This window comes from Rhopalosiphum maidis, chromosome 2 (genome assembly GCF_003676215.2).
Source record: "Rhopalosiphum maidis isolate BTI-1 chromosome 2, ASM367621v3, whole genome shotgun sequence".
NCBI lineage: Eukaryota > Metazoa > Arthropoda > Insecta > Hemiptera > Aphididae > Rhopalosiphum > Rhopalosiphum maidis.
Window position 1 is genome coordinate 32,560,546 of NC_040878.1, and position 22,887 is coordinate 32,583,432.

At 28.1% G+C, this 22,887-nt stretch overlaps 2 protein-coding genes across 3 annotated transcripts; one reads left to right on the forward strand and one right to left on the reverse strand.

Moving 5' to 3' along the window:
- The first annotated feature begins 1,792 nt into the window (after positions 1 to 1,792).
- Positions 1,793 to 22,670, forward strand: LOC113552145. 2 transcript variants are annotated; one of them, XM_026954859.1, is made up of 12 exons: positions 1,793 to 1,892; positions 1,964 to 2,265; positions 2,834 to 3,148; positions 3,648 to 3,812; positions 4,531 to 4,812; positions 9,572 to 9,612; positions 19,939 to 20,373; positions 21,304 to 21,510; positions 21,797 to 21,992; positions 22,049 to 22,197; positions 22,276 to 22,434; positions 22,507 to 22,670. In XM_026954859.1, the coding sequence occupies exons 2-12, from the start codon at positions 2,062 to 2,064 to the stop codon at positions 22,634 to 22,636; spliced, it is 2,283 nt and encodes a 760-aa protein (XP_026810660.1). In that variant the 5' UTR covers positions 1,793 to 1,892; positions 1,964 to 2,061; the 3' UTR covers positions 22,637 to 22,670. The 2 variants fall into 2 exon arrangements, with proteins under 2 accessions (XP_026810660.1, XP_026810661.1); XM_026954860.1 differs by lacking the exon at positions 21,304 to 21,510.
- On the reverse strand, positions 9,768 to 10,704 carry LOC113552146 (UDP-N-acetylglucosamine transferase subunit ALG14 homolog). The gene has a single exon (XM_026954861.1). The coding sequence runs from the start codon at positions 10,515 to 10,517 to the stop codon at positions 9,867 to 9,869; it is 651 nt and encodes a 216-aa protein (XP_026810662.1). The 5' UTR covers positions 10,518 to 10,704; the 3' UTR covers positions 9,768 to 9,866.
- Positions 22,671 to 22,887: the final 217 nt, after the last annotated feature.

A 22,887-nucleotide genomic window follows, 5' to 3' on the forward strand; every position in this document is an offset into this window, starting at 1 on the left:
TAATTAAATTTTGTATACCATATTTAAAGAGTATCCTGTGGTAATTTTATTCAAAATTGTTATGTAGATATTCAAATTTGAAGTTGGAACGAGTATAGGTTACCTTTACCTAGTAGATAAAGCTTATGATTTTACAAATATTATTATATTTAATTTTGCGTATTAAGGATAGGTCCTAATAGGTTTGGAATATATGGAGCTGAGAGCTGTGACTTGAAAATTGTATTAATATTAATCCATCTTCATTTTATATTTTGTAAAACTTGTACGATTATTGAAGTATTATAAGTAGGTTAATACTAAATTAAATGTTACATCTATTTTATAGTTTTCAAGTTTTGTATAATCATATTTAAAGACTATTATTTTTACTTTCTAAGAAATTAATATATAAATGTAATTAATAACTCGAAACTTTTTAGAACAAATTTTAATTTAAATACCTACATGAAGTACATAGGAATTTTTTAAAAAATTATCTGTTTCATAAAAGGTTGGTCAAAAACAAGTTTGAATCACCACAGGATTCTTCTTAAGACTTAAATAGTGTAAGAATTAAGTAGGTGTTTGAAAATATGGTTCTTAAATAAACTGTATGTACCTATACTTACTTAAAAAAATTCAAAAATCAGAATTTGAATTAATTTGTTATTATTTATTAAAGAAAAATAAGAACGAGCATACGCTTGGTGAATCGTCCTTTACTTGTTTTATGTACAATGTATATGTACTTACAGACTACAGATTTTATATATTTCTGGTAGTGTACGTCATTCATTTATACACGGTAGCGTTACGGGTGCCTTCTAGTTCCCTAGTCCTAATTGACGCGCATGTGTCTCGTATTAATGGATAAGTCCCGTTGTATATGTAGGTACACAGGCTTTAAGCGCGGTGGGGTAGTTGGGGGAACGTAAGAAAGTGTCCCTCTACCCACCCGTACATGAAGTATGTGCGCCGGTCGCCGAGCGCTAAGTGTTATATTTCGTGTGATTTATTCTGACGCATTGGTATAGTAGGTATAAATGGTATATATAGGTATATAACCTCATAAATCATAATATATTATTATATACAGGGTAATTCGAATTATAAGTGGTCACACCAATTTTCTTAGTCAATTTTTGAGTTTTCATCAAAATGTATTTGTATACGTGGTTTAAGAAAAAATATTCAAATACTTTAGTATTTACTATAAAAATATAAACTGGGTTTATTAAAATTATTTTCGTGACAATCAATGTTTTTAATTTCATAATCTGAAAGAAAATAATATAATTTTTTTTAAATCCCAATGCTCGATAGTAATTTATTTATACATCACAATGATATTGGACAAATATATTTTGTGTGTTAATAATCCATTAGATAAGGTTCAAATGAGCAAATATGGTATTTATTATAGCAAAACGATAGGTAGACTACAGCAGGCAATCTCTTACCTTCTAATCTATAATACTCTTCTAATTCGACTCGTCTAACTATTGGATGCGATTATGATCACTAATAAAAAACTACGATGTTAAATATTCGATATAATACGCCCCCGTGGCCTGTACATCTAATATTAAAAAAATATATCCCTTATGTAATACGACATAAATATTATAAATGTCGTAGACTACAAAATATTAAGGAAAGTGGTGTATAGAGTCACTTAAACAACGTTTCACCCCGTATACTACACAACGCCTCATTATTATACTTAGCTATATATACATACAGGTACACGATTGTATACGTACATACATACACGGTTTGTGTTGCTATGCGAACGCTATATATATATATTTATAGGACAACACTGCAATAAGGCGTTTTGCGCGCGGGCGAACCGACGAAGACGGGCGGTCATAGGTGGTGTGCGATGCCTGCACTCGTGTTGTTGCACCGTAATAATACACTTCTTAATTATTATTAGCAATGTATATTTTACCATTTTTTTTATATTTATTGCATATAGATCCAAATCCTAATTATTATCGTTGGTGTGTATAACTACTCTCGCGCTGCCAAAATCGTACTTCTGCAGATACATCGCGGTACATCATCATAACAATCATGCAAACCGTAACGCTGCGTCCGGATGTCCGGCTCGTCCCTGACCCGGTGTCCACGCCGGAAAAGTTTCGCTCTGGCCACTACCACCTGGAGCTGACGCCCGTTTGGCAGTACGTAATCAAGAAAAACCGGTTTCCGGCCAACGTCGACCGACAGGAAGTATTCGCCGAGCTGACCGTCCGACTACAGCATCCCGAATGGCAGGTCGGTGCATCTTTGTGTGTTAGATTTTCTGCGATACTGTACAGTGATTTCACAGTACCTATAATAATATAATATAATTTCCACGACGTATTTGGCGCTATTGAACGAGATGATAAGATAATTATTGGAAACAATATTTTCCAAGCATTAGTAAAGGTTTGACTGGTTTGAGCTGGGTCGGCCTGGGTACCTGAGGGCCCAGGCAGGAATTATTTTCTGGGGCCCAATAATTTTATACTGTATTTTAGGGTACCACAGTATAAAGGCCTAGGAACTATAATACGACAAGGGCCCATGCAGGAATCCCGGCCCTCCGGCCCTGACCAGGCAGACCCTGGGTTTGAGTTTATGCATGCAAATCATCGCGGTTACCTATACAAACATATTGTTTTTATTACCCAATTTATTCATAGAACAGAAGTATCAGAATGTGTATGGTAATTGGCAAACTCTAAAAAAGTTAAATTAAAACAAAAATGGGGGTGGGTTGACGTGAATTTTCAAAAATTGAAAATGAAATCGATTAAGGGCTAGCATTTGACGCGTTATGTTATGCAATTCGTTACAGGTGAGACTTCATGGTTCACGAGTGCTAGCTTACGTTATACCTGCAGTTGGCCCACAACTGGACGCGTTGATGTCCCCGACAATACTCCCAGCGGTCATTACAAATCTTGCCCACTTTTCACCGGCCCTCAGAAGTAGCTCTATGGATGCAATTTTGGTCTACGTACAACACTCGGCTGACCCCGAATTTGTTCTCAAGTCCATGATCGTGCAGGGATTGGATGTATTTGGTGCCAAATCAAGTCTCACTGTGAATGTTATGGAATGCGTACCTGTAGTACTTCAACAAATCGTTAAGAGAAATGGTGAACGACCCGTGAGTAAAACAAATTATTAATAGACTATAATATACATATAATTTGCAAAAAATATATCTTAAACTCAGAGCTTACCTAATAATTTAATGCTTTATGAATATATAATTTTGTATAAAAATAAAAATATTAGACCTATGTATTTCTATTATTTTTATTTTTCAAATTTAAAATAAAAAACTTTTTTTTCCCAGTTGTATTATTTATGGTGCGGGTATATAGAGTCAGAAGTTGGGGCTAATGCCTCGATAACTTTTTTTTTGGTGTAATGTAGTACTAGTTATAAATCATATAACGAAATATTGTTCCAGAAAAATAGATTTAATATCTAAAAATTATATTGATAGGATCTAAATAGGGTTGATGCCACAAAAATATATGGTAATAAGTTTAATAATATTGACCCTGGCTAATGGCTAGAATGAGATTTCAGCCAAAAATCTTTAAAATTTAAGCTCAATAAATTTAAAAGTTTTGGTTTATTTTTTTTTTGTATTTTAGATTGCGATACCTACATTTGTGCACCTTGTAACTGCCTTATCCAACAAGATGGTACAAGCAACATTTCAACAAGCTGCTGTTTACTGTTTAGACAGGGTTAAAGAAATTGTCGGAAGAAATAAATTTGATCACTATCTTGAAACATTTCATCCTATTATTAAAAAGGTAATAAATAATAATTATTTAAATTCTAAACAATTTATTCCATCTGAATAATGTATATATTTCTGCCTTCTGAGTTCTGGTAAAAGCCAAAAGGTAATATAGGTTAGTTACCTATTATTATACGACTATTGATAATAAATATTTATTATATTTAGTATTTATAATCAATGTTATTACATATCAAATATCCTGATATCCATTTGAATATTAAACATAAATATGTAGATTTAGGTTATATATATTTTATGTATAAACTTATATATAACTATAAATAAGTCTATATAACATATGAGTTATAAGTATTACCGGCATATACTGGCTGTATTAGTATAATTTATGTAATATGAACCTACTGAAAAATTATTAATTAAATGGTTTAAATTAAATTAATTAATACCTGAGGTATTATACCTCCTATCTATAAATATTTGTTGAACTTTTATAAATGCATTTATGGTATACATTTATTTAAAGATATACATATGTATACCGTGTAAAAAGTATTAAAATTATTTTTTTTTATCGATGTATGTAAAGTATAATTTATAATTTTTGTTCCAATTTTTATTCCAAAAATGTATATATTTAATATATCTATACTTATACTTTTATAGTTTATATGTAGGTACTAGGTTTAATCATATTATCATAATTTGTATTATTAATTTAAGTAATTTCTAATTTTAGAATTGCATTTTAGTTATGTTTTTCTTTTTAGGATTTTGAAGTGTTGTGTGAAGTGTATAGAATATCTTCATCATCTGGTCGAGATTCTTCAATATCATCGTATGATGACGAAGACGATGTAGAAACTTCAAAAACGCCTAGAAGAGTAACGTTTGGTGGAGAGCTTATTAAGATTCGAAGTCCTGACATCTCTGATGAACATCATGAAGTTCAAAAGTCTACTGGTATTCCAATTCCAATCAAGCCTGCATTAAGTATACCAAAACATCCCAAAAATGAAAACATATCAATAAAATTACCACTTTCACGACAAGTAAAAATCACATTTACCTTATCAACTTTATTTTATATTTAGCATGATTATTATTCTATTTTTAATATTTCTATGCATATATAGATGCTCTAATAATACTATTATAATGATTAATGACATAATGCCTATATTGCCTATATAGACAAGACAATTTTAGTCTCTTAATTTATTATATATATATACCTTCTTAAATCTTCGTAGTTCATACTTTATTTCAGTGCCGTATCCAGGGGGACTTTTGGGCTTAAGCCCACCCCGAAATATTTTATTTTAAATAGTAGATGTATATAAATGTTTTAAATTAATTCTTATTTTCCTATGAAGTTAAGTAATAAGTATGCATGTTTAAACCCCCCCCCCCCCCGAAAACAAATCCTGGGTATGGCATTGCTTTATTTAATTAATAAATTAGTTTTACCAACCTAGTGCTTTTTAATAGTACCTACCTACTTACCTACTATAATTTCTGTTTTAATCATAGTTAAATATATGACATATATTGTTGGATTTAAATTGATGTACTTGATTATAACGTGTTAATTACAATTTGGTGCTCATACATTTTTCCACACAAGAAAGACACTTATTATAAATAGAAAATAAACAATTCAAGAATGAAACTAAGTAGAAATGAATGTCCCAAACTTTCGACCCAAGTTTAAAATCTTTAATTTTATCCCATAAATACAACTTAAAAACTTTATTATTAGGTAATTACTAATTACATTTTGTTGGTGGTTTTGGTTCTTGTCTTCTTAACTTTTTATTAGCTAGATTACGTATGCCTAATACCCATAGTTATAGTAATCTAGTTAGTTATAAATTTATGATAATATAGGATGCCTGTATTTATTTTATTTTATTGGAATTAATTAAGCATTTGCATTTGCTATAGTTTTATTTTAGCTAAAATTATTTAAGATATATATATATATATATATATATATATATTAACACTTTATACATAAAATATAAGCATATACATTCAAAGTTATAGAATTCAAGTTAGGAAATAACATATATATTGTAGTTAACTATTAGATATTTTTTATTGAACTTCCCTATCTATTAAGTTTTTCTCTTTATTGTCTAATGCGTCTTGCTAGCGACTCCCCGCCTTTAACCTCGTCCATAAACTTTTCATTAACTGAAACTACTCAGATTCTACTATAGATTTTATATAATTATTAATTATTCATTTTATTCTATCTAATATACGATATACCTAGCAAATATTAAGTGATATTATATACCTAACGTTTAACTCGTGTTACTGAAACTCGACCCGTATTGTTATGAACCATAAAGTATTTTAATCACTTAATAAATAACAAGCCAAATAAACCAAATAAAATCTTACCAAATTAATTTAATGTTTTTATTACTTATTTACTTTTAAATTATAATATAATTCTCAACTTCAACTATTATTTTGTATTTAAATATGAATTGTGTCATATACATCTCTAAAATGAGAATCGACCTGTTTGTTAGTACACAACTTTTGTCTAGATTTAAATGTCCGATAACGTCCAAGTTTTTCCGGCTATTGTGGCGTGGTGCAAATAGTACAGATTTATAAATAGGTCAACATTAAGCCATTCGATTTAATCACGAAACACTATTGCCCTACATAAAGCTATAAAGGGGTTAAAAATTAGCATTTTTGCGTGTTACTGTAGATATTTATTTTTAACTTTAACATATGTGTACCTACCTATTATGGAAAAGTGACGGTGCTTAAGAAATTGGGTCAAACTAAAGATTTTTTATTTAGATATATGAAATAACCACTACGTGCATGTCGGTTTTTTATTTTTTATTTAAAATGGTATTTATGTACATACTAGTATACTTCATTACCATTTACCATAACACATTCAGTGATGATACAATATAATATATTGTCTTATTCTATACGTATAACTGTATAAGGTCATCTTGGATCAATATAGCATAATAGTTAGGAAAATTTAACATTTTAGGTTAATGGTAAATGACTAGTGACCATGCGAGACCTATGGTGTTTGACAGAAAATCTATAAAACAGTTTTGACCAAGGGTGAATAACCCCAATTTTCGTTATTAGATAGGTACTTGTATGCATATTACTTATAAACCTATTATTTATAATATTGTCTATTTTTTTAAAACCTACGTTCTTTTTAATCATCTCTATTGAAGAATAAACTTAGCATTAAAACTTTATTTTATTTTTAGACCCAATTTCGAAGCTTCGGTAATTATTTGCACCAAAAACGAGTAATCAATCAATTGAGGCCAAACACCTTACCACCCTTACGACAACCAAGTATTTACCTACACTATTTTCATAATATGTTTCAATTTTTCAAATTATTAGATATTTTTTTATAAAACTTTTCAGATTTCAAACAATTTACAAGTGCTTCTGTAGGTCCGTTATTAAGTACAACTTTCAGAAGAAAATTGGATGATAGGTATATATTTTAAGGAATTTCCTGTAGTTTTATTTTATCAACCTTGTTAATAAAATAACAAAATTATAAAAGTTCTTTTTTTTTAGAATATCATTTAATAAGGGATTTTTTTCTCCACACGCTATAATTTGTTCTAGAAGGACCAACGATACATTTAATGTTAGTAGGTATATTACTTTTATAGAACAATAAACCTATACTATTATACACCTAACTATACCTATAAGCCTGCAGGCGCGTATCAAGGATTATCACATGCGGCCATGTGGTAATAATCAGAGTATAGAGTGAAGAGTATATACTAGATATCGACTACACGTATCTAAAGATTTTAATATAATAAAATACCCATTACAAGTTTAGTAGGTACGCATTATTAAATATGGTTTCTTATTTCAGTGGGTCACAGTAACGTCTAGCATATTTATGTAATATTTATTTTTTAAATAAACCTAACCTAACCTGAAATTAAAATATTATGCTTCTTAAATTGGTAATAAGACTAATCATTTACGTTTAACAAAATTAGAAAATTTATAATAGAAAAATCTCCATTTTCGGCAAAGCGAGGGCACACTTTGTATTCGTTTTTCCACTTTTTCCGATAAACTTTTATATAATTTTACTTTTTTTTCCACGCAGTTATTACAAATACTCATCCTGTGTTAAAGCGTCTCATTATTATTGCCATTTTTCAACGAGTATATAGCCGTCGTATATTATGATGGTTATTGGTTATTCTACTAGTACCTATAGTAATTAGTACGTATATAAAATTAAATAAAAGGTTAGGAATTAACCTTTTTATATGCAGGCTATTGGGTCAATGTGACCAAACGTTCAGCCCCCAAGCAGCTAATTAAAAATAAATTAAAGTCATTTTCAAAATCTATTTATCCATAATTATTAATTATACATCAATCGATCATTCAATATCAATAAATTAAGAACATAAAAATTCAACAAATCTTAAAGGATTATAAACATTTTCTTTATTTATGTATTTTAGTATCCTTTAAGTATGACTTAAGTGTTAAATAAACTTTTCAAATCCAAGAACATCAGTAAGAAAAATATTAAGATACTTTTTCATTCAAATACTTAAGTCTACAATGGGTACCACGAGAATGACTAGAAATGAGGAACTATGCTGTACTGAAGTTGGGAATAAGAAATCATTGACATCAAGAACGGAACTATAAAATATAAACTTCCTTTATATAATTCAAATAAATTATTACTAAACTCAAGTGGTCTGGTGTCTTGAATAGCCTCTATTAAGTATTAATCCAGAAATAGCACGGACGCACAGCTACAATTTATAATTACAGTATTTATTAACTATTTAATATTAAATATTAATCTCAATATTAATTTTTCTCAAATCAATATTTAGGTACGTAAAACCTCACATAAATCCAATGCCAATTTATTGGGTATTAAAAAAAAATAGTGATTAATTACTAAAACCTTCTCTAGTTATTGGACATCCATAATACGCGCCTGAATGAATGTTATTATATTATTATTTCTATTCACTATACATATATCATATATTTTTATTATAGTATGATGCTTATTAAAGTATTACTATATCTATAGATGCCAAATGGTTAGAAATTATTATTACTTACTTAGTTTTTAATGTTTTAATATAGTATTACTCACTTAAATAAAACTAAAAACACTATTGTAGTTTGGTTTATCGCTATGATACCGTTTTCATTTAAATGGTGAGGGACGTTATATAAATTAGTAAGTCATTTTGATGCTTTGGTGTTTGGTTTAGTATTATTTTGTATGATTTGAAGCATCTTAAAATAAAATAGTTAACTATTACTTATTAGGTATCTTATATTCTTATATATACGTATACTAAATGCAAAATATATTTTATATTATTAAGTGAATCATAGCTGATTAATTTATTATTATTGTAAAAGTTTCTTAACTACTAATTAATCATAAGTTATCATAACTTAAATTGAAGATGTTAATCTTTTCAAGTTTTATGTAATTTCAACTCTTGATTGTATTTTTTCCATACCATAAAATAAATAGCTAGATAATTTAAGTATACTATATAAGTATATAAGATATACTTTGTGCACATATTTTGTATAATTTAAAATATAAAATTAAATAAACACATTTTTATGCATGGTATTTTCATTTTTTGTTGAACATAAATTACCCATACTTTGGTTTATTTAAAAAAATATTAGAATTCAATAATAATTAAAACTCAAATTATTTATAATAATTTTTTCATTACTGAATTATGTATTATTGTTTTTTAGAGAAATTATAAAAATATGAAGACAGACAAAACATTTAAAAAGTGAGTACAGAATACATATTAAAAAATCATATATTATCCAAAATTTTAAATATTCTAACTTTAGTAATTTTACTGATAAAAATAGGTAAAAATGTAAACTATATGGTTTGTTTTCTTCGTTTTACTTTACTAGGAATCACGGTAATCAGAAATTAAGGATATAATTTATAAACACAATTTTCACATAATATTATTATATTAATAATTTACATACATAAATTAATGCATTAAGTTATCTACATTAAATAATAGAATTATAAATTCAATCCTTCATCAAGATATTTGACTCTCTGTCCATACTTCTGTCTCAATTCAGGCCATTGAACAATTATTAAATCAGCAATAAAATACATTAATTTTCCGGTTAAAGATAAAGATTTAACCCGGCAGATACTTTCAACAAATATAATTGATGTATCTGCATAATGGAATAATTTCATTATAAAAGCAACCAGACATACTGGAACACAAGTACCAGGTCCATTGCATAAAACCAAATCTGGTTTGAATGATAAAACCATAGGCACAGTTATAAAAATTGCATAAATAGTTGAAAAAATAGATGTTAAGTATGATTGATTTACATGTCTTGAGCGTGGTATAGTGGCTATGGACCATTCTAAACCACTTTCATCATTTTCTACACAGTTGCGGCTTGTTGTATCTGTATCAGCTAATAGATATAAACGTGGCATAAATTTTAACTTGTTCATAGAATTCATTAAACGTAACATTTCAGCTGTATGTCCACCTGAACCAATTACAACTAACGTCCGAACCGGTTGTTTTGATTTTTTAAGTGATTGTGTATTAGTTAGATTTTTTAAGATCATATACATAAGACGACCTGAAAAGTATGCCGAAAATATGGTTGGGATCAGCAACCACATAATAAATAATAACATAGTTATAAGTACAACTTTAAAATTGATTTAAAAATTTTCGACAAATTACATTTCAAACTTAAGCTCGCAATATTTTAAATGTTTGATAATCAACTAAAATTAAAAATAACGGTTTAAAATTAAATTTATATTTGAAAAAAAAACTGTACACGCTGAACGGTTGAAAGATTTAAAACAAAACGACAAAGTTGAGACTTAAAAACAAATGTCAAATATTTGATTTTGACAATACATTTTAATCATTAATAATTGATAACATATCTTAACTCTTAAGTGATAAACTGATAAAGCTACTAAGTTACCAACATTTAAACATGCTGTATTTTCGTCAGTATTATTATAGAATAAATAATATTGGTATTATGAAATAATAAATAATAATAAGAATAATATTTTTCTATAATGTATTATAAATATAAGTTTTATCCTTTATATATTATAATTTTCGTAGATTTTAACCAGTACCAAATACTATTAGATACCTATTACTTGCTTTTGTCTATTGTTATATTATTATACAAAATTATTTTAGTTAGAAATTCATAAAAAATTTTATTTTTTTTATCAAAGATTTGAAAATTTAATAAGAGGTTCTTATAAAAATTGTATTAACTTAAAAAAAAATCAATAATAGTAGATATTTAAAATGTTTAATAAACACTTATATAATTATATTTTCCATACATAAAATAATTTTTTAAATATTTCGAATATTTTTGTTATTATTTATAATTTATTTATAGATAACATTTGAAATTGTTTTTAGTTTTATTTCTTTAAATATAGATATGTATTATAATTTTTTTATTAAAAAACTGGAAAATTTAATACAACATAGGTTGCAGGCTTATATTTCTTATAAATACATAATATAAATAGGTATGTAGATTACATTAACACAATTTATTTTTATATAAGCATTTGAATTTATAATGTTGACAAAAATCATCAATATGGCGAAAATTTGCAAATTGTTAAGCAGTTAAAAATCTATAAAAAGTTTAATTTTTATAGCCAAGACTTGAAAACTTTATACAAAGTTCCTCAAAGTAGTTATGAGTTATGACATTATACTAAAATAAAAAAATCTAAAAAAGATATAAATACAATTTTTTTTGTAGACAATTGAATTTTAGATTTAGATAAAATTGAATATTTAATCTATGAATTATGTTCATTATTTTGTTATAATTTAAAAACATTATTCGTGGGGACTTTAAAAACTTTTTCGTATACTCGTATTATATGTTTAACTATACGCAATGAAATTTTCAAAAGACATAGATTAATTTTATACTATTAATATTATTTATACCATGAACTTTATCACACTATTTTGCGGTAAATTTAAATCGATAAAATGGTATTGACTTAAAAGTTAATAAGTAATAACAATAATATAATATGGTATTATTTTAATAATAAAATATGATAAATGCTGTTTTCGATAAAAATTAAATAAACCTACTGCAATACTATAAATTAAAATAAACTACCTACTTTTATAGTAGGTACTTTAAGTGTATATAGGCTGCACACAAACCGTCTCCGCTAAGAATGTTGTTTTTCGTTTATTATGATTTATGACTAGGCCACTAGAGCCCGGATTTATATGCTCTAAAAACCTCAGAAATATGCATTATAAAATATGCTTTTATGCTCTTTTTTTATAGAAATATACCCTGTAAAATAAAAAATATGCAAAAAAATCGAAAAAAGTCTTTTATATCCGGCAACAAATTTGTTTAGCCTACTAAACGTTTAAATGTAGTTGCGCTGATTTTCGGCATTTTAAATATAAGTAAATACAATCTAATGAAAGTTTTGCGCACTCAGATCACGACAAACAAGAAGAAATAAACACGACTAATGTCTGATTCATTAAAACCTACTTAATAAGACAATAACAGATTAATACTTGTACCTATAGGTCTCAGATAAGATAAAAACGACTTTGTCAAATTACATGAACTATAAATACGCTATTTTAATTAAAATAAGCAAAATATTACATAATATTATGCATTTAAAAACCGTATACATGCAATAAAAAATACAGAAGTATGCACTCATGTCAAAAAATCACAAATATGCAAAATAAAACTTTATATTTTGGATCTATTGACTACAAATCAAACTTGTAGCTTACCTAGCTTGGACTGTTCAGAAAAAACATGCAACTGCATATATAAATCCGTGCACTATTTTATATTTTATGACATATCATAATAATAAGTTAGTATAAGTTATGTATCTTATATGGTGTTACTTGTTATATATTTTTATCTGTTATCTATGTATTTCTTGTCTGTTAATTTTGTAAAAGCCGTCTGGCGTTGATTTTAATAAATATAAATAACATGGCCATTTAGTGGCGTCATTTGAGGGGGGCAAGGTGGGCATTTGCCCCTGTCTGATTTTAAAAGCAGTCCAATGGGCCGGTGTCCGGTTTTTGCCATTTAACCATTATTATATTTTATTAGTGAAAAAACATAATTATTTTTATAGTATTTTCAGAAAATATTTTAGTCTAACTATTTTTTTTTTTTTTTTTAATCTAGAAAATTGTAAAATCTGTAAAATAATTATTTACAATAAGCACAAGTGATTAAAGAGTTAACATAGAAAAGACAAAATAACATAGTATAAAGTAACAAAATTACAAACTTTAATAAGTTAAATTAAACTACGATTATTTACATCAATTCAGACAGGGGGCTTGAGTGAAGAGGCCATCCATTGATGGTACTTCATGATATGTAGACATGTAGAGGTGGGGGTTAGTCTATTAGTAGATCACAATACGTTGTTCGTTTTAGACGCCTTCTGGTGTCACCAGGAATAGTAGGGACAGATAGTTCTGAAATTAAGGGGTTGCGATGGGGTTGTGTAAATTGGAGTACATGCGCTTGTAGAAAATCTTGGCAACGTTTTTTACTGTTTGGATAAATAGGTCTTTATGGAGAGTGTCGTTGGATACATAGTATGGAGCTTTAGTTATTTGTCGCAGGCATTTAGATTGGAATGATTGGATATTAGTAATATTGGAGGGTTTGGTGGCACCTACAGTCTAACTACTAAAAAATGATTGTCACAATGATACATTTTTAATTAATTGATTGTTGGAATAAATTTATATTTAGACGCATGCGGGACGTGCATGTATGTTTTGTGTGTGCGTGTGTGTATGTGTTTTGTGAAGAAAAAGGATTTAGAAACACAATATTATTGTACACACAATAATAATAATTAATATCATAGTCCCGTATAGTCTTTATTTTTTTTAAATCTACAAATTCTAAAAACAACGATCGATTGACACTCTTATTTAACCTTGATCTCAGTCTTCAGACTTCAGTTAACTTGCGACAGTCGTGTATCACAGTTCACAATTTACAGTAAACTATTATTTTGTTAATTTAGTTCAGTTTCAGTTATCGCTTATTCTACATGTATTAATTTTTTTTCGTGACGCGTGTTTTCATTATTCTTTTGATACGGACAAAACATTTCTTAAAAAAAAAGAAATGGGTGGTGCGGCTAAAAACCATCCTGCAAAAACAATAAAACTACAGCAAGTCGTCCAAGAATCAAAAACAATTACTGAAATGTTTAATAGACAAACAAAACCTGGACCAGTTATCAAGCAATAAAAAATAAAAAATAAATATAATTTAAGATAAATTATAAATTTTTTATATATTATATATTTATTTTTAAAGATACTAGATACAAGATACATGTATCTGAGATACGTATAAGATACAAGATACTTAATATATTTATTTATTATTATTAATTCCTTTATTTACCTTGGATACAATTTTCTCACGTTAAACTTTATCATACATCATTTATATTATAGTATAGCTTATAAATGTATAATAATACAGTATGTATTGATCATTACCAATATAATTTAAAATAATATTTGATACGCTTAGAATAATAATACTAATAATAGACAAACGAAATAATAGGTAAAAAGATTTACAGTCTATAAAAAATATATAAAATATCGCTGATATAATATTATCGTCAGGCACCAAAGTTACTTTAATCTAATCTTAAAACATATTATTACTTATTGGGCAATTAGGAAAACTGATGTATAAATGAAATACGAAACATATTTTTTGAATTATTATTATCTTATTAATCATAAAAAGATACTAGATACAAGTCAATAAAGCCTTTAAATACCCAACAGAAGATACATTTAAATTATGTATCTCGATACAAGATACAAGATACAATTGTATCTAAGATACTGCCCAGCCCTGCCATATACCCGTATAATAATATCGTGAGTTCGTAACGGTATTCTAATAAATTATGAAATTGTTAATTTGTTAATGTATAATATACTATGTACTAAAATATGTACCTATTTATTTTGTAAATATATTTGTACTATAAATTGTTAATTTATGTAGGGAGTGCGACCGCACCATCGCACATAATATGCACGAGCCGTCACTGCTTATAGTTCTTAAAATCTAGGCACTACTTTTAATATTATATATATAGCCATATAGTTACTAGTTTTAATCGTTTTAGATCAATCTATACTTATACGCAATACATCAAAACAATCATTGTATTAGTGTATATAATCCAAGATACCATTTTGAAATTGTAATGACTAACAAGTACCTATTTATTAATGAATTAATGTCAATAATGTTTGATAAGTTATTTCAACGATGTTGCCAGATGCCAGTATACTGTATACATTCATACAATCATGACAAAATAATAAATATAAATATAATATACTTTAAATGTATTTTGTCATGCATACAATAATCAGGTAAAATGATTTAAGGTAAAAATATCAACAAGTCCCCTTACATATGTATATCACGTATTCACGTGTATACCAAGCTACATATAAAAAATATGAATAAAAGAAATATAGTCCACGCCGTATATTGGGGTGAGTTGACCGTTGACCTTATTTAAAAATCCAATCAATTGCGTGTGCCGTGTATCCATAATAACTTTATATCTACATGCAATATCGTATATATATATACCAATGCGTGCATATCATAAGTCCACTCCCCCTTGCAAGAACTAGCAGGACCCTCTGCACTATTACAGCACACATCATATTATTAATATATTATAGGTATACCTATAAAACATATACATTATATTTACATATCGATACCTGCTATATCAGTATACTTTTACCGCGTGAGTATTTGCAAATGTAGTGGTCGGCACATCACCAGTCTGTTTTTCACATTACAAGCGAAGCCGCTGATGGTTTTTTTCTTTATTGGTTTTTTTATCATGAAATATTTTAATTATTTTCGTCGATATCACAATAGTATATAATTATGTTGCGGTCTTGTTTCTGTTGCGGTCCTGTTCCTCCTCATCGCCGTCGTAGCCTCGTAGCGTATCCGCCGCCGAAAGACAACGTCGTCACACCACCCGCTGCCACATTACCACCGGCTAAACGCAAATATATATTTCACAATTATGTGCACCGGGATAAAAGGAATAAACTGAATCGTAAACAGATATCTTTGAACCACACTGTGTTCGTAGTACCCAAGCATATATCATTGTGTACGCCGACGATCGTCGAGTAAGATCCTTATATTATATAAATAGGTATACATATAATATAACTGCACCACGCTGAACCGAGCTAAATGGCCAGGCTTAATTTCGCATTTTAATTTATGGTATTTTTTTATATGATCATGCATGCTTTAGTAACATTTATTTAAATTTCACCACTCTAAGAACCGGGTTCCGGCCATATGGATTAGACGTGATACTAAATATGTGTACCTCATTTGTGATGAGATCATTTTTAAGTTTCTACGAATGCCATTTAGTTAATAAGTGTATGTATTTTTGTATTTATCAATTTATTACAACACCCTTACTAAGCCACAGCATATAAAAGGGAATCAGGTGAGCATTACGACTCCCAATTTTCTATTGTACCTATCTATAATCATTAATCGTTATTATAATGTATGTCGAACTAAAGGCTTTTAGGGCTCCAAAGCAATTACTAAGGAAGGAGACTTTTAAAAATATATTAATAAAAAATCCTTTTAAAAATGTATAAAATGCGGTTCTGATACAAATTATTTCTTTATACATCCATAGCCATATAGTACAATATAATATTGATGTCCCAGTTACTACCTACTTCATAATAATATTCTACATTTTAATTCGACATTTTTTTTTTTTTTTTTTGTTACTTGGCCGGAACAAGCCCGTAGCCAAATAAATTCTTCAGGGGGAGCTAATCGAGTTTTAGAGGGAGCAAAAGAAAAAAATATTTTATTTTATTTTTACACTCAGAGAAAAATTTCATTTAATTAATGAAAAACGCATGTTAAATCAATGAAAAACGGATATGATTTTGATCCAATGAAGTCAACTCATTATATTCAGGTTATTGATTTCATTAAATTAATAAAGCTGATAATTCTTGAAAAATAATACATTTTCCATTAAATTAATTATGACTATAAACAATTTAAAGAAATCATTTCTTTCATATTAAGAAATCATATAATAGAAAAAAAATATTAATTGTAATAAGATCAATACTACCACCTTTAAATTATAACCTTAATATCTTTAAACTTAAGATTTAATGTACTAGACAAAAATAAATTTTTCTTCAATATAATGATTTTTTTTTTTTTAATGCAAAAATTCAAGCACCATGTTAATCAAGGCGTCGCCCAAATCCGCCGGAGCGGGATTCGTTCTTATTACTATTGTACCTACCTATGCTTGGAAACCTAACGCTAACACCTATCGATTACAGTTTGAATTGATAATTGATGCCAAATCTTGAGCATTTAAGCCGTTATTTCTGAGCGGTTTTTTTTATTTTACATTAAACATTATTTAGCTATGCGATTCGTATAATTCATGTGTAATTAAACTTAGATATTCTTATTAATTATCTTTTTAATTTATTTACTATTTATCAACAATATCTGTTTATAATTTCATGTTTTTTATGTATTATATATTACTCTTAGCATAGAAAAATACAGAATATACAATATACAATATTTTAATATACCAAATTTATTTAAAGAATTAAATATTAATGCTTATACCTGTTCTATATAATTTCAATAAAATACATTATAGCACTGTATAAACACTATAGTTTGATAAAAAAATTGGAGGGGGGAATTATAGAGTACCATATAATAGGTTCTCTTTTTAAATATAGAACATAAGATTTAAATAACTGCTTTCCATTTGTTTCAGTCCTAAAAGAATATAGAATAAATAAATTTATTAGATAGATTTAACATTAAAATGTTTTAATGTTAGACACTTCTTATACAAATAAAAGCTATATTAGTTTGCGCAGTAGTAATGTACACGTTTGCTGCAATCTTATACATATACCTATGCCATAAAGCGACGCCAAAACTTTTCTACTAATTGACTGATATTTTTTTATCTTAAACTATAGAAATATATTTTCGACAATATAACGGAAAATGCTATTAATTCAATACCATTTTACAGTTGTTAAATTGAGAAAAAACGAAATATTGATAATATTCCATTAATATTAAGATGTTTTCCTTAAAACTAATACTATTTTAGAAAACTTGAATTATGATATCCGATAACATTGATTATAGGAAAAGTAACATTGATGTAAAGATTGATTGAAATGTATTTAATGTAATAAGCTATTGATTTTAAACCAATTTGATAACAAATTAAGTACTATTTTTTATTAATTCGACATCATAATTATGCGTAAAAATGAAAATTTTTTTCATTGTTTCTAAGTCAGTTGAACATTAAATAAAATATTTTTTTTTCTTTATTTTAAAGAAAACTGAATAATATAACCAACGGATTTGCTAAAATTTAATTGTATATTTTTATTCTTAAATTAAAGAAAATATGGAATGAAATCATAGAAATTAAAATTATATTTTCTCTCAGTGTACAAATTAATTATAATGTTTTAAATTTATGAATAAAAAATAAAACTTATATTATTATTTATTAGTATCAAAAGTTTGGTTTATTTGGAAAATTGGTTTATCGTCTGTTTTGTTATGTATTGAAGATTTTCTGATGTTTTAGAATTTTAGATTTATTTGTTAGATCCTTTGAAACCGTGTTTGACTTTATTAACCATGAATCCATTTTTAATGTTTAACAGAAACTAAAAATAATAAAAATATATACCTAAATATTAAATATAATAAATATTTATTCAGATTTACTATAATAAGATAATAATATACTCTATTATAAAGAAATGATTTGTTATATGTATTATGTATTTTATGTTATATATTTATAATTATTATTATAAAACAAATTATTTGCCATAGTATATTTTATCATTACCTGAAACAGCGAAATAAAACAAACTGTCCGCGATTTTCATTTTTTTGATATGACTGTATACCGTATAACGCGTTCGTCAACTAAAAAACGCGTCAACTGAGGAATTTATTATGTTCCAAAATTTAACATGTGCAATTACTCGATATTTCACCCACTACTCACGAGTCACTACTCACAAATTAATTAATTACAAAAACAAAACTTTTTATCTTACCTTTAAATCTTACGGAAAACAAACGTATGACGAAGTTATTAATAGTAATAATTATTATTATATTGTTATTAGTAATTATATTTACTCATATACCTACTGCATTAATTTGGCTGTGAAATGACAACAGTCCATGATAAAATATTAAAAAATGATAAAATTGTCGTCATCAGTCGTTACTCGTTGCTCATACACATTTAGTACACCTCTACAATCAAACTATAATTGTGGTTATATTTATAAAATGATCGTATGATCACCACCATACTCTTTTTCCAATATATCAATCAATTCGAAAATCACCGTCTTCCAATAAAATGCTAAGGGGGATCAACGAACGGGTTTAAGGGAGACAATGACTCTTCCCTCCCTCATGGCTACGGGTCTGGGCCCACAGGAGGTAAGATCTCTTAGGCAGCTGCCTAGTTTGCCTATAGACGGAAGCTCAAAACTACCTATAGTAGCAAGGAGCTATTATAGGTCAAACCAAAAACTAATGTAAGCAATATGTACTGAAGAAATAATTAACTGTGCATATATCATATATAGGTATACCATATAATTTTTAAATTTTAATATATATTTTTTACAACATAACTACAATTTAAATGAATTTATATAAAAATTAATTGTATATGTATATCCAACACATACCAATTATATATTTTAACTTGTAGGTATAAACTATAAATTTATAATATAGTATAATAATACTACTACAGTAAGGCAATAAGCATAATAACTGGTGTATGCGCCTATAATAATTGCTCCATTATATCGTAGTACACATAAATAACAACGTACTTGCATTTTTTTTTTTATCAGTTTCGAGTCTTCTGTAAGAACAACGTTTTCCATGACCGTGGTGCCGGAGATCAGCAGGCAGGAACACAACAGCAGCAGAATGTCCAACGCAGACGATAATCCCCAACACACTCTTATTCGTCCCATGGACAACAGCCGCGGTGGTGACGACGAAACTAAATCGTCAGACGGCGAATATGATGATGCCCGGCGACAGACTCCGGTCAACCGAACGTCGTCGAATATTCCGATCGAAGGTAGCGCAATAATGGGAACTCGACGCGTTAACCACGATGATCGACTGCCTCAGCAGCAGCAAGTGATTGACAATCACAAACAATCGACAACGCAGTCTGAAAATTATAGCAACGTTGATCTCGTCAAACCGACCAATCTTAAGTTGCAGTGCTCTACCACGAGCGTAACAGCAGGTGCAGACACTCAATCGCAAAACGAGTGAGTCCATATAAAGTACAAATAAGGGTTCTAGAGATACCGGACAACCCTTCTGTTAATTATGTGTAATTAAATAAAAATATTAAAACATTTTTTTTTTTTTGAAAATACGCCTCTGAAGCTAAGTAGAAGTCACGGAGACAATACGCGCGGTGAAACCGACTAGTAGGTAACCTACCTATAGTCTTTAATAAGTATCCAGTCTTATAAAAGATACTTTTATCTAATTTTGATGATCATTACCTACATTCAATTAAATCGATAATTTAGGCCTCTAAAAATATTACAATATATACACAACGATCACCAATCTATAGATAAACATTTTGTATAATTTGTATTATTTTAGTTAAATTTGAGCATCCCTATACATAAAATAAGATAAAAAAAGTATTTAAAAATAGGTAGTAATTAATTAAAAATATTAAAAACAGATACTTTCAAAACAGTATTCAAATACTACATGTGCTCAAGCATTTGTTTCAAACGTATTTAGAATATGTATTTGAATAGTTTTATTCAAGTACTTGACAAGACTGTCTAGTGTCTATATCTAGATACCTTATAATTTGTATGGCTTATTGATTTAGAAAAATGAACATATTGTGTTCATTATTATTTATATTTTTAATTTAGATAGTTCATTCAATTTTTACATCTCAGTAGTTTGGCAAAAGCGATGATTTTTTTTTAATGAGATATGAAAAAAACGTAACTATAATTTAAATTATAAACAAGCAACAGGCATACTATGAAATTACTGAGATTAATCTATGAACAATTATTTGATTACATCAGTATCTTTCTACAAATTAACACGAATCTGCAATTAGATTGGGCCTATGGGAACAAGAGGCACTGACATTTATTCACTTCAAACTTCAAAATGTAGATTTTTAATGAATTTATTGGTTATTTGTTTTTACACAGTAAAAAACCAATAGCTGAAGTAAAACCTACGAAATCTGTTGTGCAACCATCTGCGCCAACCATTACATCAACGGCCGAAAGGAGGAGATCTGTTGGAACGAATCTTAAAAATAAACGATCTAGTGAAATAGGACCAAATTTCACTCCGTTCAATGAACCTCAAAGAGCTCTACATTTGGTTTCTACTCAAATCAATAGCCCGGAATGGTAAACTTAATGATAAAACTTATTAAAATGTACAACTGTACAAGGATATCTTTGGCTAGGGGTGTAGGGGCTAGGCTTTTATCTCTCCTCCAAATAAATATTTGCATAGGTCTCCTCCAGTAGAAAGAAGTAATTTAAGTCCACCGCATTCCTCCTAGTTGCATATAAAGATAAATATAAAAACACTATATTATAGTTGTTATACTTATAAGTAGGTAGGTAGTACATTACTACGTTTATTGTGTAATTTTTGATTGATTAACAAATAGCTAATATGTTATGACAGGGAAGCGGCCGTTACGGGTCTACAGAATATTTCACGATTGGCTATGTTCCACAGTAAAGAACTGCGTCCAGGTTCCTTACAACCTTTCGCTCGCAATGTGGCTAAGCATATCAAATGTCTCCGATCCCAAGTGGCGCGAGCCGCATGTACGGCTGCACAGAAAATGTTTTCTTATGTACCGAAATCAGTGGAACCGGTAAGGCAATAATCAAATGTTCGAATATTTCTTAATATCAAAATACTTTTGTTTAGGATGTTGAAGAAATCGCATCGACACTGTTTCCGCGTACAGCGGATACCAATAAATTTCTTAGGGTGCAAAGTGCAGAAGCTTTGAACGCAATGGTCGATAACGTAAATCCTGTAAAATGTGTGCATGTAATCACAGCTAAAGGGATAAAGTAAGTCTTGTCGTATCAGTAAAAAAAATTAGGTGTATTGTGTTATAAAGAAAATACTTTCTATATTAAACTTCTCAGACATGGAAATCGAATGGTTCGTGCAGAAGCGTGCCGTCTTTTAGCCAGAATGGTCGATAGACTTGGAGTCAGTGGAACTCTTCATTTACCAACAGATGCTAGAGATGCAGTGATAACTGCTGCCACTAGTATGGTATTTGATAATACGCCTACTTCTCGGTAAGTATTAAACAACTGTAGTACTAATTGAAGAATGGTTTGATTTACCAAGAAATATTTATGTATGTTTAGTCAAGCCGCTCAACATATATTAACCAGATTGAGCGAAGATCCGAGAGGTGCAGCATTAATATCATCAGCAGCTTCACCAAATGTAAAAGCTACATTAAATAAATCGTTGTCAAGAATATTTCTTAAATGAAATATTTTTTTGATCAATGAATTATTAATTTATTAAAATCAAATGAACATATTATATTTTATATAATCTTCAATAAAATATTTTTATCATTTTTAATTATTTTTTTTATTTACATAATTTTGTTTTTAAATTTACATGATTTCGTAATTATTCATTGTTTTTTATGACTAAAATTAAAACAACATAAAAAATAAAGGAATATGGATAAGATATTAAAATACACAATATTTTTGTGAGGAATAACAAAATAA